This window comes from Schistocerca americana, chromosome 6, assembly GCF_021461395.2.
Source record: "Schistocerca americana isolate TAMUIC-IGC-003095 chromosome 6, iqSchAmer2.1, whole genome shotgun sequence".
NCBI lineage: Eukaryota > Metazoa > Arthropoda > Insecta > Orthoptera > Acrididae > Schistocerca > Schistocerca americana.
The window spans coordinates 291,562,267-291,576,941 of NC_060124.1; the positions used below are offsets into that span (position 1 = coordinate 291,562,267).

The window sequence follows — 14,675 nt, forward strand, 5'->3', positions numbered from 1 at the left end:
GACGAAAAACAACTATTTGGATGGTGATACTTTTTGTCATTTCGGTTTGGTTGTACTCAACAGCCACTCGACACACTAACCTTGAAAACTATGATGTGCAGACCGCTCAGATGCGTGAACGGTTTGTGTTCTGTTTTGATTTTACACAGCACAGACAGTTTAGTGCATGCCGCAGACAGTGAAATTAAACAGAAATATGATAACACATTTCCGTGTCTTGAACTGATATTAAGAGCTGTAATCGAGAATGTATGGTGTACCGATCGCCGCGAGACTGCTTTGATTACACGCTGACGTTTGTGCACAGCAGGGATTGTTCGATTAATACCGCGGACTGTTTATTCAAATTACAAATATAATAATGTTCCTGCTTATTGTGGGCGGTTGTACTGTGAAATGTACGGAATTGGGATCGAACGAAAACCTATAAATACACTCCTGGAAATTGAAATAAGAACACCGTGAATCCATTGTCCCAGGAAGGGGAAACTTTATTGACACATTCCTGGGGTCAGATACATCACATGATCACACTGACAGAACCACAGGCACATAGACACAGGCAACAGAGCATGCACAATGTCGGCACTGGTACAGTGTATATCCACCTTTCGCAGCAATGCAGGCTGCTATTCTCCCATGGAGATGATCGTAGAGATGCTGGATGTAGTCCTGTGGAACGGCTTGCCATGCCATTTCCACCTGGCGCCTCAGTTGGACCAGCGTTCGTGCTGGACGTGCAGACCGCGTGAGACGACGCTTCATCCAGTCCCAAACATGCTCAATGGGGGACAGATCCGGAGATCTTGCTGGCCAGGGTAGTTGACTTACACCTTCTAGAGCACGTTGGGTGGCACGGGATACATGTGGACGTGCATTGTCCTGTTGGAACAGCAAGTTCCCTTTCCGGTCTAGGAATGGTAGAACGATGGGTTCGATGACGGTTTGGATGTACCGTGCACTATTCAGTGTCCCCTCGACGATCACCAGTGGTGTACGGCCAGTGTAGGAGATCGCTCCCCACACCATGATGCCGGGTGTTGGCCCTGTGTGCCTCGGTCGTATGCAGTCCTGATTGTGGCGCTCACCTGCACGGCGCCAAACACGCATACGACCATCATTGGCACCAAGGCAGAAGCGACTCTCATCGCTGAAGACGACACGTCTCCATTCGTCTCTCCATTCACGCCTGTCGCGACACCACTGGAGGCGGGCTGCACGATGTTGGGGCGTGAGCGGAAGACGGCCTAACGGTGTGAGGGACCGTAGCCCAGGTTCATGGAGACGGTTGCGAATGGTCCTCGCCGATACCCCAGGAGCAACAGTGTCCCTAATTTGCTGGGAAGTGGCGGTGCGGTCCCCTACGGCACTGCGCAGGATCCTACGGTCTTGGCGTGCATCCGTGCGTCGCTGCGGTCCGGTCCCAGGTCGACGGGCACGTGCACCTTCCGCCGACCACTGGCGACAACATCGATGTACTGTGGAGACCTCACGCCCCACGTGTTGAGCAATTCGGCGGTACGTCCAGCCGGCCTTCCGCATGCCCACTATACGCCCTCGCTCAAAGTTCGTCAACTGCACATACGGTTCACGTCCACGCTGTCGCGGCATGCTACCAGTCTTAAAGACTGCGATGGAGCTCCGTATGCCACGGCAAACTGGCTGACACTGACGGCGGCGGTGCACAAATGCTGCGCAGCTAGCGCCATTCGACGGCCAACACCGCGGTTCCTGGTGTGTCCGCTGTGCCGTGCGTGTGATCATTGCTTGTACAGCCCTCTCGCAGTGTCCGGAGCAAGTATGGTGGGTCTGACACACCGGTGTCAATATGTTCTTTTTTCCATTTCCAGGAGTGTATGAAACTGTGACGCGTTCATCTCCATCTCTCCCAGATTCCAGCTCCTCCCCCATCTGTATCTCTCTCCTCCTTTCGCCACTCTGTGTGTCCATCTCCTCGTCGCCCCTTCTTTCTTCACATTATCACTCCCAGCTCTCCAGGAGGCTACCGGTTGTTAGCCCCACAGTATTTCTTTCCAGATTGTAACAAATCCGTGTACTAAACGCAGTTGAAATCGTACCAAGCGTTTAGGATGAACTCATTACCCGCGGCTTTGCCCGCATGTTCACATGTCAAATGTATTTCACATATATTTAACATATTTCAAACATATTTTCATACATATTTCACGCGTATCTCTTGCGAATTAAGTCCTGCTGTTTCGTTTTCACGCAGCTGAATGTCTGACAGCTACCTTCTGAACTGATAAAATTAAGAGTCAGTATGTGCGCTAAAGAATGGGCGAAGAAAGCAACATATGGAACACACTGGAAAGAAGATGGAACAGGATGATATTATGTGTGTTGCGACATCCGGGGATAACCTCCACGGTACAAGAGGGAGCTTTAGAAGGTAAAATATGTAGGGGAACACAGAGATTTGAGTACGACCAACATATAATTCAGGACGTAGGTTGCAAGCGCTACTCTAAGACCAAGAGGTTAGCGCACGATAGGAATTCGTGGCGGGCAGCATCTAAGTAACCGAAGACCTTTCAGTCATAAACATATTTTCACACACATTTCACGCGTAGGCCTATCTCTTGCGAATTAAGCCCTGCAGTGTCTCCTGAACTACGCTGAAGCGCCAACGAAACTGGTATAGGCATGCGTATTCAAATGCAGAGATATATAAACAGGCAGCCAACGGCGCTCCGGTCGGCAACGCCAGTATAAGACAACAAGTGTCTGTCGCAGTTGTTAGATCGAGTACTGCTTTGAACGTGGTGTTACAGTCGGTGCACCAGCGATGGGGCATAGTATCTTCGAGGTAGCGATGAAGTGGGGGTTTTCCCGTACGACGATTTGACGAGGGTACCGTGAATATGAGGAATCCGGTAAAACATCAAATTTCCGACATCGCTGCGGCCGGAAAAAGATCCTGCAACAACGGGAGCAACGACGAATGAAGAGAATCGTTCAGCGTGACAGAAGTGCATCCCTTCCGCAAACTGCTGCAGACTTCAATGCTGGGCCATCAACAAGTGTCAGCGTGCGAACCATTACACGAAACATAATCGATACCGGTTTTCAAAGCCGAAAGCCCACTCATGTACCCTTGATGACCGCACGCCGCAAAGCTTTACGCCTCGCCTGGTCGGACGCGATTCGTTTCAAATTGTATCGAGGGGATGGACGAGTACGGGTATGAAGACAACCTCATGAATCCATAGACCCTGCATGTCTGCAGGGGACTGTTCAAGCTAATAGGAGCTCGGGTAATGGTGTGGGACGTCTGCAGTTGGAGTGAAATGGGACCCCTGATACATCTAGATACGATTCTGACAGGTGACATGTATGTAAGCATCCTGTCCGTTCACCTGCATCCATTCATGTCCATTGCGCTTCCGACGGACTTGGGCAATTCCAGACGTCCAGAATTGCTAAAGAGTGGCTCCAGGAACACTCTTCTGAGTTTAAAGACTTCTGTTGGCTACCAAACTTCCCAGACTTGAAAATTAGTAAGCATATTTGTGATGCCTTGCAACGTGCTGTTCAGAAGAGATCTCCACCCCCTCATACTCTTAGGGATCTATGGACAGCCCTGCAAGATTCATGGTGTCAATTCTCTCCAGCACTACTTCAGACATTAGTCGAGTCCATTACATGTCGTGTAGCAGCACTTCTGCGTGCTCGCGGGAGCCCTACGCGATATTAGGCAGGTGTACCAGTTTCTTTGGCTCTTCAGTGTGTGTGTGTGTGTGTGTGTGTGTGTGTGTGTGTGTGTACACCGATGTATTCTTGTAGGTACATTCACTGATGTATTTGACTACTGTCTGCAAAATGCGTCGCGGATACAATTCGTACTAAAGAAGTAATGAACTAAAACGTCACGGTTCATACGGTAGTTTTATAGCATGAACAGGGTAACTGTAGTGAGTGATAAGCTTTTTCCTTCCATCGTTATGTGGGGGTTGTCAGAGTGAAAACGTTTCGTAATGGTTTGAAATGATATGTAAAGTTTGTTGCAAGTCACTAAATGCTCTCATTCTCAAGTACTGGATGAAAAAGGTGCAGGTATTTGCGTGTCGTCGGCTACAATGCTTCTTCGCTCCCCCCCCCCCCCCCCCCACCCCCTATTCTCCCTTGTTCTCGCCCCCACAACGATTCTTCCCAGACAGTGACTTGAGTACCAAGTTTTGTTGAAATCGATCCAGCAGTCATACCGGTACATGCATTCATATTTACGTCCATTCGTTTTTGTAATACGTATGGGCCCTACGTGATGTGTACAATCGTCTCTACATTTACGTCCTTTTCCTTCTAATATGCAGATTCCAGCGTGACCTTGCTTTCGAGTGCTGGACGCCTGGTGCGAGAGTGAGCCCTGCCCACCCGCTAACAAGGCAGCAGCCGCCCGCGATCACTATTTGCCCGAAGCGTCGTTGCACGCGCAGTCACGGACTCTGGCAACGAGTGGCTCCCCGTAACGACGACTTCTCTTATCTCACTCTGCCTCTACGCTGTGTGTCCCGTGCAGCTTTTCTGGAGAGGCCGTCTGACGTGCTCCAAGAACCACCGGGACGAGTCGATAAGGGGAATTGCTGACGCATTGTCGTTGTATCGGCTACAGACATAGCACAGTCTTTACGCACGACTGTTTATCATAAGGGCACACATAATGTCCGTCGAGAGATATAACAACCTATGGTAGTTTACAATTCATTATTTATTACTCACGTATACATTCGTGGGTATTCATCTGCACCCCCCTCACCACCACTTAGTATCGTAGAGCAAATATCATTTCTATGTCGGCGACTTCTAGCTTCATCCAAGTAAATGTTCCACAAGTAGAATCAAGAACAGATACCAACATGAGTAACTCCCAAGCAGATATCCTCAGTGTAGGTAATAACTTAAATCACTTAAGAAGGGAAGTCCTCCAGTTCAGATTGGGTGCCAGTTATACTAACACAACAGCTCCATACTTAGCAACCACATGCAACCGCTCGCTCGATGAAATATCCGGAAAGTGATAACTAAATTTAAATAATGAAACGTGTGAACTCATAAACACGAGTACTAAAAGGAATCCGCTAAATTTCGATTACATGATAAATCACATAATTCTAAATGCTGTGAATCCAACTAAATGCCGCGCGAGATTAGCCGAGCGGTCTGGGGCGCTGCAGTCGTGGACTGTGCGGCTGCTCCCTGCGGCGGTTCGAGTCCTCCCTCGGGCATGGGTGAGTGTGTTTGTCATTAGGATAATTTAGGTTAAGTATTGTGTAAGCTTAGGGACTGATGACCTTAGCAGTTAAGTCCCATAAGATTTCACACACATTTGAACATTTTGAACATCCAACTAAATAATTGGATATTACAAGTACAAGTAAGTTAAAACGATGACATACATAATTTCGTGGGGAAAGCTAATCAAAGACTACGATTTATTGGCAGAACACTTAGAAGATGCAGCAGGTCTACTAAAGAGACTGCCTACAGTACGCCTGTCCTCTTCTGGAGCATTGCTGCGCGGTGTAAGGTCCACATCACATAGGATTGGCGGAGGATATCACAAAGATTCAAAGAATGGCAGATCGTTTTGTATTATTGAGAAACAGGGGAGAGGAATGGAGCGAGGGAGGGAGGGAGGGAGAGAGAGAAGAGAGAGAGAGAGAGAGAGAGAGAGAGAGAGAGAGAGAGAGAGAGAGAGCGCTAATCTCATTGACATCGTACGCGAGTTGGGTTGGCAATCATTAAAATAAAGGCTTTTTTCGACAAGGCAGGATCTTATAACGAAATTTCAGTGACTAACTTTTTCCCCTGAATACGAAAACATTTTGTTGGCGACCACTTATATAGGGAGAAATGACCATTGTAATAAAATGAGCTAAATCAGAACTCGCAAGAGAGGATGTAAGTGCTCGTTTTTCCCGGGCGCTCTTAGAGATTGGAATGATAGAGAAATAGCTTGAATGCGCTTCGATTAATCCTCTACCAGACAATTAACTGTCAATTTCAGAGTAGACATGCAGATGCAGATGCTGATGTCAGATCTGATGATATCAGTACTGTGATCGTGTAGGTGAATGATCTGGACGAGCGTAGTATTGATCTATCTTCAGTGGTAAGATGGGCACCAACCTGTAACTTAAAATAAATGCTAAAAAGTTTCAAGTAATTTTAATGGACATTAATTAGTTCTGAATTCTGTGACCAATTGCTTGCTATTCCCCTCGATATTATTCCAGTACCGTAGCCCAAGACAGTGAAGCTCTTGGGTGTAACTTTACACGAGCCCCTCAATTACGCAGAAACAACTGTCGGTACTTGCCTCTGCACCTTTAAAAAGTTTAGGGACATATTTCGACAGTGTGTGAAACGTATACTTGTGCAGTCACTCCTTATCGAACGTCAGCCCTGCGATGTAGTTCAACGTGGCACGAGTAGTGAGGAGACTAGACTTTAGAACTACCACGAAAGCTTGTATCTGCAACATCCGTTTATTTGACCGCGCCAGTATTTCACCCCACCCCAGACAAGATACGTCACTACTATACTGTCTCTCTTTCATCGGGTCCTCAGTACCTTCCATCTGAGATAGTTCCTGTCATCTCATCATAATGGGAACACAAGATCTGACCTTTGCACATCCACGAAACAAAAACATTCGCAAACTCCTCTACTGCTGCCGTCGCTCTCTGGAACAAGCAACTCTCTTCTCTGCGCGCAGTTCAGATGCTCTGTTGCTTTCAAGAAGCTGAAATGCCTCCTCCTGTCATCCATATAACGTTTCCCCAAAAACTGACATGCACTATCAATTTTCCTACGTCAAACAATACAGCTCACAGCTTCTCTGAGGTACCCTTCTATCTCTCATCACTCCTTAATGTCTTCATCCATTTTCATTAATTGTGTTTTGTCACACTCCTCTTTCTCTTTTTCTTCCACATTTCCTATCATATCCATTGCTGCTAGCGCTCGTAGATTAAATCTACCTTCTTATAATTTGTCTTTATTGCTGTACGTCTCATGAACAATCTATACTCGTGTTTTTCTCCACTACATTAATTTGTAACTATTGTACGTGACTCAGCAAATGCTTGTTGTGAAATATGTAATGTAAGATACGCAGAATGCCTGGTTAGATATAAAGGGGAACCTGGTGGCTTTTTATCTGGCCACATTAAATAAATAAATTTTTAATGATAAGCCAACCATACATGGGGATGAAGCTGATGTGTTGCAGTGTATCAAGATGAATAGATCAGCAAATGTGCCTTGACGACTGAAGCCTATAATAAACTGATAGGATAGACGGCGGCACTGTGGGAAATCAGCACACGAGAGCAGGCGAAGGAATTCTGCTACAGCAGAAGCAAAATAACACGTCGTGGACGGAGCAAGAAGGTCGTAAAAATCAGACTAGCGCAGTCAAAGAGTGAGCACTCCTGCGGAAAACAAGTGTACTAATATGAAACTAGGCCTTAATAAGAGCTGAAATTTCTCAGAATGTACGCTTGGAGCACTGCATTATTAAGATGTGGTGGTATAGGATGACGAGGTTCTCTGCAGAAAGGGTGAAGAAAGGAAAGTATGGAACAGGATGATAAGACATGTGATGAGACATCAGGGAACTTCCACGTTACTTGCGGGAACTGTACAGAGTAAGAACTATAGAGGGGAAAAAAAAAGATTGGAATATATCCGACAAATAATTGAGGACATGGGTTTCAAATGATACTTCGACATCAGGGAACTTCCAGGTTACTTGCGGGAACTGTAAAGAGTAAGAACTATAGAGGGGAAAAAACTGGAATATATCCAACAAATAATTGAAGGCATAGGTTTCAAATGATACTTCGAGAAGTAGGAGTTTTTTTTTTAAGTCTCTACATACGGGGTGTTCATTTTAACTAAAGAGAATGAAATATATCGAAAACTACACATCGGATCAAAAAAAGTTACAATTCCAAATTGTTTGTCTCGGAGGGGCACATCCAATGATAGCGCACCCGACCCGCCACCCCACCCCGTGCGTGGGTGGTGGGGGCAACTTTGAAATCTTCAATGGGAACCACCGTTTCTTATTGCAGATTACGATTCTATGGCAAAATCTACATACGTTTTGTCTGAATCATTTTCTTAGTTTCGCCAAGATGGCTCTGTAGTCGAAGGAGTAGAAATGGGAACATGCTACTCAGTGTTCCTTCAATATCCAATGACACGCCGGAACCCACCTCCATGCTGCGAGGGTAGCATAGGCCAGTATTTCACAGTTTCTAATTGGAAATCCAATTCGCAACGTTGTATTCCTCCGACATATCGAACAGGGGACTACTCGACGCGCCGCCGTGGCCGTATCATAAGAGGCAGTACACTGCGATCGGAGCTCACGTATCGTGCTGACGTAGAACAGACAGGAGCTCTAAACATTACAATACTTGCGCAGTGTTTATTGCCGGCACACCTACCCGTTATTTTGAGAAAAGGCGTGCAAGTGGACGTTGAATGTTGTAACCGCAGAAGAAAACATTGACATGTTCCTGATTTATGGAGAATGTAGGAGAAGTGTTGCGGCTGCTATTACCTTGTATGCCGAGGGTTTTCCAGAGAAAGCTCGCTCTCGTTCGTTCCTTTGAACGTCGTGAACGCCTATACGTCTGATGGCAGTGTACAGACCGGCAAAAGTAAACGAAGCAAACGTATTACAGGAGAAATTAAAGAAATAGCGGTACTAGCGGCAGTGCACCACAACCCACGGATAAGCGCTCAGATAATACACTTCAAGTCCGGTATGTCCATAGGTAGTATTGTCACACTACTGCATCAAGGACTTCATTCCACTGATTTCCATAACCAGGTAGTGTTTTGTGAATGGGCACGTTAACTAATGCAAACAACCCCCATGTTCTTTGCTGAATTACTATTTTCCGATGAGTCTACATTCACAAAACGAGGTAGCATTAAGCGGCATAACATGCATTACTGGAGTGTAGACAATCCCCACTGGTTACGGCAAGGTGACCATCAACGTCCTTGATCGGTTAACGGATGGAGCGGCATTATGGGGAACCAACTCTTTGGTCCGTATTTTGTCGACGGCACGTCGAGTGGACGCAAGTGGCGAATGTCTTTGGAACAGGAACTGCCGGTACTACTGTAGGATGTTGCCCTGTTCGATACGATGGAGGGATAAAACTTTGAGAATGGTGTTTCCACGCGCCATTGGATATCGAAGGGTCATTGAGTAGCGTGTTGTAAATTACGATTTTGTACCCATTTCTGTTCCTCCGATTACAGAGCCGACTGTGGCGTAACGAAGAAAATGCTTTAGACAAATCGTATATAGATTTTGCCTTAGAATCGTAATCTGCAATAAAAAATGGTGGAGCTTACTGAACATTTTAAAGCTGCTCCATGCCATCCACGTATGGGGTGGGGCGCAGGGGGGAGGGGGGGGGCGTGTGTGTTATCGTTGGATGTCCCCCTCCGAGGCTAAAAATTTGGAATTATAACTTTTTTGATCCGATGCGTAGTTTTTGAGATATTTGAATGTCTTCAGTTAAAATGAACACCCTGTATATAAAGCCAGTGTGCCTGTGTGTGTATGTCTGGACCTCCTCCAAAACAACTGTATCGATTTCAACCAAATTTGACGCAAAAATAGTTGTTGTTGTCTTCAGTCCTGGTTTGATGCAGCTCTCCATGCTACTCTATCCTGTGCAAGCTTCTTCATCTCCCAGTACGTACTGCAGCCTACATCCTTCTGAATCTGCTTAGCGTATTCATCTCTTGGTCTCCCTCTACGATTTTTACCCTCCACGCTGCCGTCCAGTACTAAATTGGTGATCCCTTGATGCCTCAGCACATGTCCTACCAACCGATCCCTTCTTCTGGTCAAGTTGTGCCACAAACTCCTCTTCTCCCCAGTTCTATTTAATACCTCCTCATTAGTTATGTGATATACCCATCTAATCTTCAGCATTCTTCTGTAGCACCACATTTCGAAAGCTTCTATTTTCTTGTCCAAACTATTTATCGTCCATGTTTCACTTCCATACTTAGCTAGCAGTAAAGCTGCATGCCCTCGGGAAAAATTACGGCTGTAGTTTGCCCTTGCTTTCAGCCGTTCGCAGTACCAGCACAGCAAGGCCGTTTTGGTTAGTGTTGCAAGGCCAGATCAGTCAATCATCCAGACTGTTGCCCCTGTAACTACTTAAAAGGCTGCTGCCCCTCTTCAGGAACCACACGTTTGTCTGGTCTCTCAACAGATACCCCTCCGTTGTGGTTGCACCTACGGTACGGCCATCTGTATCGCTGAGGCACACAAGCCTCCCCACCAACGGCAAGGTCCATGGTTCATGGGGGTAGGGCGAAAATAGTAGGCTTATCGAATACTAGCAGTGTAGGGTTTATAACCTCCTAGACGCAATAATAGTGGAGATATGAGCAAAAATGTGTTCTCCAGCCACGTGTAAAGACTGCTCAACGTAACAGGTAGATTGCGTGGGAATAATATCGACCTGCCTTCCGCCTTAACTTGAAATGCAGCCTACACGTCAAGAGCAATAAACGGTTTATCAGCCCCCAATGTCTAGGCCGCCGTGCACGACACGTGTGGTGTGTGGAAGCAGCAACAGCCTCTCTTATCGATCTACTTTGCAAGCGCTATATGCGCAGATGGGCACGGCTGAGCAGAGAGATGGGGGGAGGAGGTGTACTGTGTAGTTAGTCAATGGAAGGATGCGGTGGACCGAGAAAAGGGGGAAGAAGATATGGACAGAGGGAAAGAGCTGGTGGACGAAGGGGATGGAGAAGATTGAGAGACGAAGTGGAAAGGAGGAGATGTAGAGTTGACAGGATGAGGGCAGAGAGATAGGAGGACAGACAGCGAGGAGGAGGAAACGTCCGCGATACATGTGTCAAACGCGCGTGCGGGCGAAGCTGCGGGAAAAAGACTATCAAATAAATAAAAAAGAAATCCGTCACCGACGTCGATTTACAACATGTTCGTTCTTCGATTGGGATGGGTACAATGGATGAACAGGCCTCGCCATTGTGAGCAGTGTGCAGGTCACTCACCGAGCGAGGTGTCGTAGGCGTGCAGGTACTCGGAGGTCATGAACTGCGACACGAGCGACGACTTGCCGACGCCGGCGGCGCCCAGCATGACGACGCGCAGCGGGGCGGGAGGCGACGCGGCGCTCGACTCGCGACTCGACGCCAGCGACGCCGTGGCGCTGGTGCGCGCAGAGCCGCAGTGCTGCGCCGTCAGGTGCTCCGTGCTGCAACACGACGACGCCGCCCGTCAGCGCGCTGCCTCTACACGATACTCTATCCCTGCGTAACTACTGCAACCCACACGGGGTCGGTTCACGTGAGCGAAATATTATTTTATACCCCTCCCCCTGTCACGCGCCAGCTGCGCCACCTTTCAGACATCTGTTGCCTTTCCTTTTAAAATAACTACTACACAGACATACCTCTGTATCAAAAATTAAAATCAGAATCTTATCCAGTGTACAATATTAAAAGAAACAGCTCATTTCCATTTAAGGTAATTCGTGACATCTTCAAAATCTTTTCGTGAAAGCAGAAAGAACTTGACCTGTTGTGTTGTCCCACCTTCAATAAAATTTTTCTAGCTACTGAACTGGGTGGAAGGAAGCAACAGATACAATTTCTGTAATTTTTTATTTTAATAGCGGATCTTTGTAATTCTATAATTTACAAAGTATATCACTTTCCATCGTAAAATGTACTACGGTGTGCTGATTTTTTCAAAAAAATCCAAACATTGTTAAGACTGTAAATCTTTATTATCCGTGTCCACATATTTGCAGCCGTCTGCTGCTAGAGGCATCCGAATTGTAGCGTTTAACATGGTGGTGTGTAGCGTCACTATGTCGACGGGTCCACACACGGAGCCACCCTCTTCTGCGCCATGACAGTGCCAAACTACGTCCGAGCGCTGCGATATCTGCAACAGTCCGACGCATCGGGTGCTCTGTCGTCCTCCATACAGTCCTGACTTCGCTCCATCCGATTTTCATCTGTTTCCAAAACTTAAAGAATAACTCCGAGAACTTCTCTCTTATAGTGATGAAGTGGTAGAAGCAAAGGTGAGATTGTGCCTCGGACAACCGAGTCATTCTACAGTGATGGTACCCCAAACTGGTCTCTCGTTGCAAGAAATGTGTTTCCAGGGTGACTATGCTCAGAAAGAAATATGTAGATATGAAGAATAAAGATGTAGAATGTCAATAACGTCTATTTTATTTCTAAAGCTTTCAGAGTTTTCACATAAAAAAATTCTGAGGCATCGCGTTTCAACACGCCCTTGTGGGTCTTGCTTTCTTTTAAAGTGCTACCGCACGGGTGTACGCAGGAATTTATACGGGGTGACGGGTAAGACTCTAAAATTGCCATTTTTTATACAAATGAGTTGGTCGGCTTCGAGACGTCGTGCTTCAAGTTCTAAAGTTTATAGGCGACACCAGAAAATTATTATAATTCACGGAATTGTTCGTTATCCAATCACTTCTAGAAGTGTATGAGAATTTTGTTATGAAAGAAAACCATATACTACAGATTCCGTGGGGGGGGGGGAGGGGGGGGACAGGTGGCAAGTGCCCCCTCTTGTCCCCCTCCCACCACCACCTCTCGCGGATACTTACGGACTGCCGTATTCGACATCACTTCGTTGCGGACATCCCATCCTTTTCGTGCTGTGTGACTCTCCGCTGTTCTACCACTGCCACTATGCGTGTGACCTCTTTCAGCACTGGTGCACGGTTAATACTGTTTCCTCCCACGGTGTAAGTGAAAATAAGAGCGGCCAAATACGTGTAGCTTGGATCGCCGGACAAGAAAAGAATTACCGTGGGCGCCCGGAAGAGGCCGTGCTGCGCTATAGCCTATAGGTGCTCTTTGTCGGCGTTGAGCGAGCCAAAGGTCGCGGGGCGGTCTTTGATCTTTGCGAGCCGACCTGCTCGCAGTCGGCGCGCCTGCCGACCTTCACACATTGTGATCTATTCGAGACTGCTGCGCGCAGTACGGCCACGGATGCGGCGACGAGGCGGCGAATTCAGCGCCGCCATTCGTACGCCCCCGCTGACGCAAGCCGTCAGTCAACGCCTCTGAGCTGCTGGCTCCACAGACATATTTCAGGACTTCTGACAACGATTTATTCTCCCTGAAAGGACGCTCAACCAACACTCGCGCGTGGGGAAAGAAACACTCTTATTTTTCAGCCACAACGTACGTTTAAAGCTAGACGAATTTCATAGCCAATTATGCTGCTCATTCTTTTCCATTCGACAAGTGAAACGCGTTTAGTCCAACCAGCGTAACACTTTCTGCAGCGCTAATTTGTATTGCTAAGTAAAATTGGTATGGTCGAATCTGAGGCTCAGCGCTGTCTTTAGGTGATAGTCAGCTGTCTTTTTTTTTTTTTTTTTTTTTAGAGAAAATATAACTGGGGTTATGTTTCCTGTTTTCAAATGTGACACTTCTACAAACTCTGCCGCTTACGTTCAACAACGATATGATTCCTTCGAAGTCAAAAGAAACATACTACTAGGGTTGAACGATGAGTAATAGCTTCATAGACAAGATGAGAATGATACAAACCTTAGAATTTCCTCTTTAATAACATACTCCGATCAGATAATAGTTCAAGAAAATGGAGATAATCTTCAGAGCGAAATTTTTCGTCTTGATTTGTTGGGTTGTTGAGAAAGCGTGACTATCTGCTCTAATAAAACAAAAGTTATGACATTTAAGAGAAAATCGCCTACAACATCGAAAATCATAGTAAATAATACAATAACGAAACCCATGGCTGTGACATAGCACTAGACTTCGACAGTGAAACCTATAACAGGATCCTCAGAATTCTCCGCAGTGTTACAGGTTGCACCGGAGAAGGTAACTTCAGAAATGAATGCGTTATAAATGAATTACAAATCAGTTCCACGCCCATGAAAATAGACCTATACAGAAACACATGGCGGGAACATGTGAATACAATGCCTGGAAACATACTTCCAAAACAAATTCTTGATGTGTAATATAACGTAATGTGAAAATACAGACACTGTACAAACACACGTATTGTAACTATCAATACTGATCCATGCATCGACGGGAATCATGAAATGTGCAAGCGTAAATGTTGCGGACTCCGTGACGTGTGGATCGGTCCTGGAGGCCGAAGTCGTTAAGGCGACCGCTCGCGATAAGCGTGAAATCTGGGTTCGAGTCCCGTTCCGACACAGATTTCCGTGTGTCGCAAACAACTGACATTAATTCAAATTTGGAAAATGCGAATCCGTTTCGTAATAAAAAATTACATTTACACGCCATAAACGTTAAAAGGTTTCTTCTACTACAGAGTCCGCCCCTGGTAGCTGAGTGGTCAGCGCGACGGAATGTCATGCCTAACGACCCGGGGTCGATTCCCGGCTCGGTCGGAGATTTTCTCCGCTCAGGGACTGGGTGTTGTGCTGTCCTTATCATCATCATTTGATCCCCATCGGCACGCCAGTCGCTGAAGTGGCGTCAACTCGAAAGACTTGCACCAGGCGAACGGTCTACCCGGAGGGAGGCCCTAGACACACGGCATTTCCATTCTGACTAAAGAGTAAATTTTCAAAAGTGATGCAACT

At 46.6% G+C, this 14,675-nt stretch overlaps 1 protein-coding gene across 1 annotated transcript in view; it reads right to left on the reverse strand.

Annotated features, from left to right (window-relative positions):
- Positions 1 to 14,675, reverse strand: part of LOC124620098 — a 309,262-nt gene that overhangs the window by 56,066 nt on the left and 238,521 nt on the right. The window contains exon 8 of the mRNA XM_047146767.1: positions 11,089 to 11,291. Within this exon, the coding sequence (XP_047002723.1) occupies positions 11,089 to 11,291 (203 nt within the window). The remainder of the gene's footprint in view (positions 1 to 11,088; positions 11,292 to 14,675) is intronic.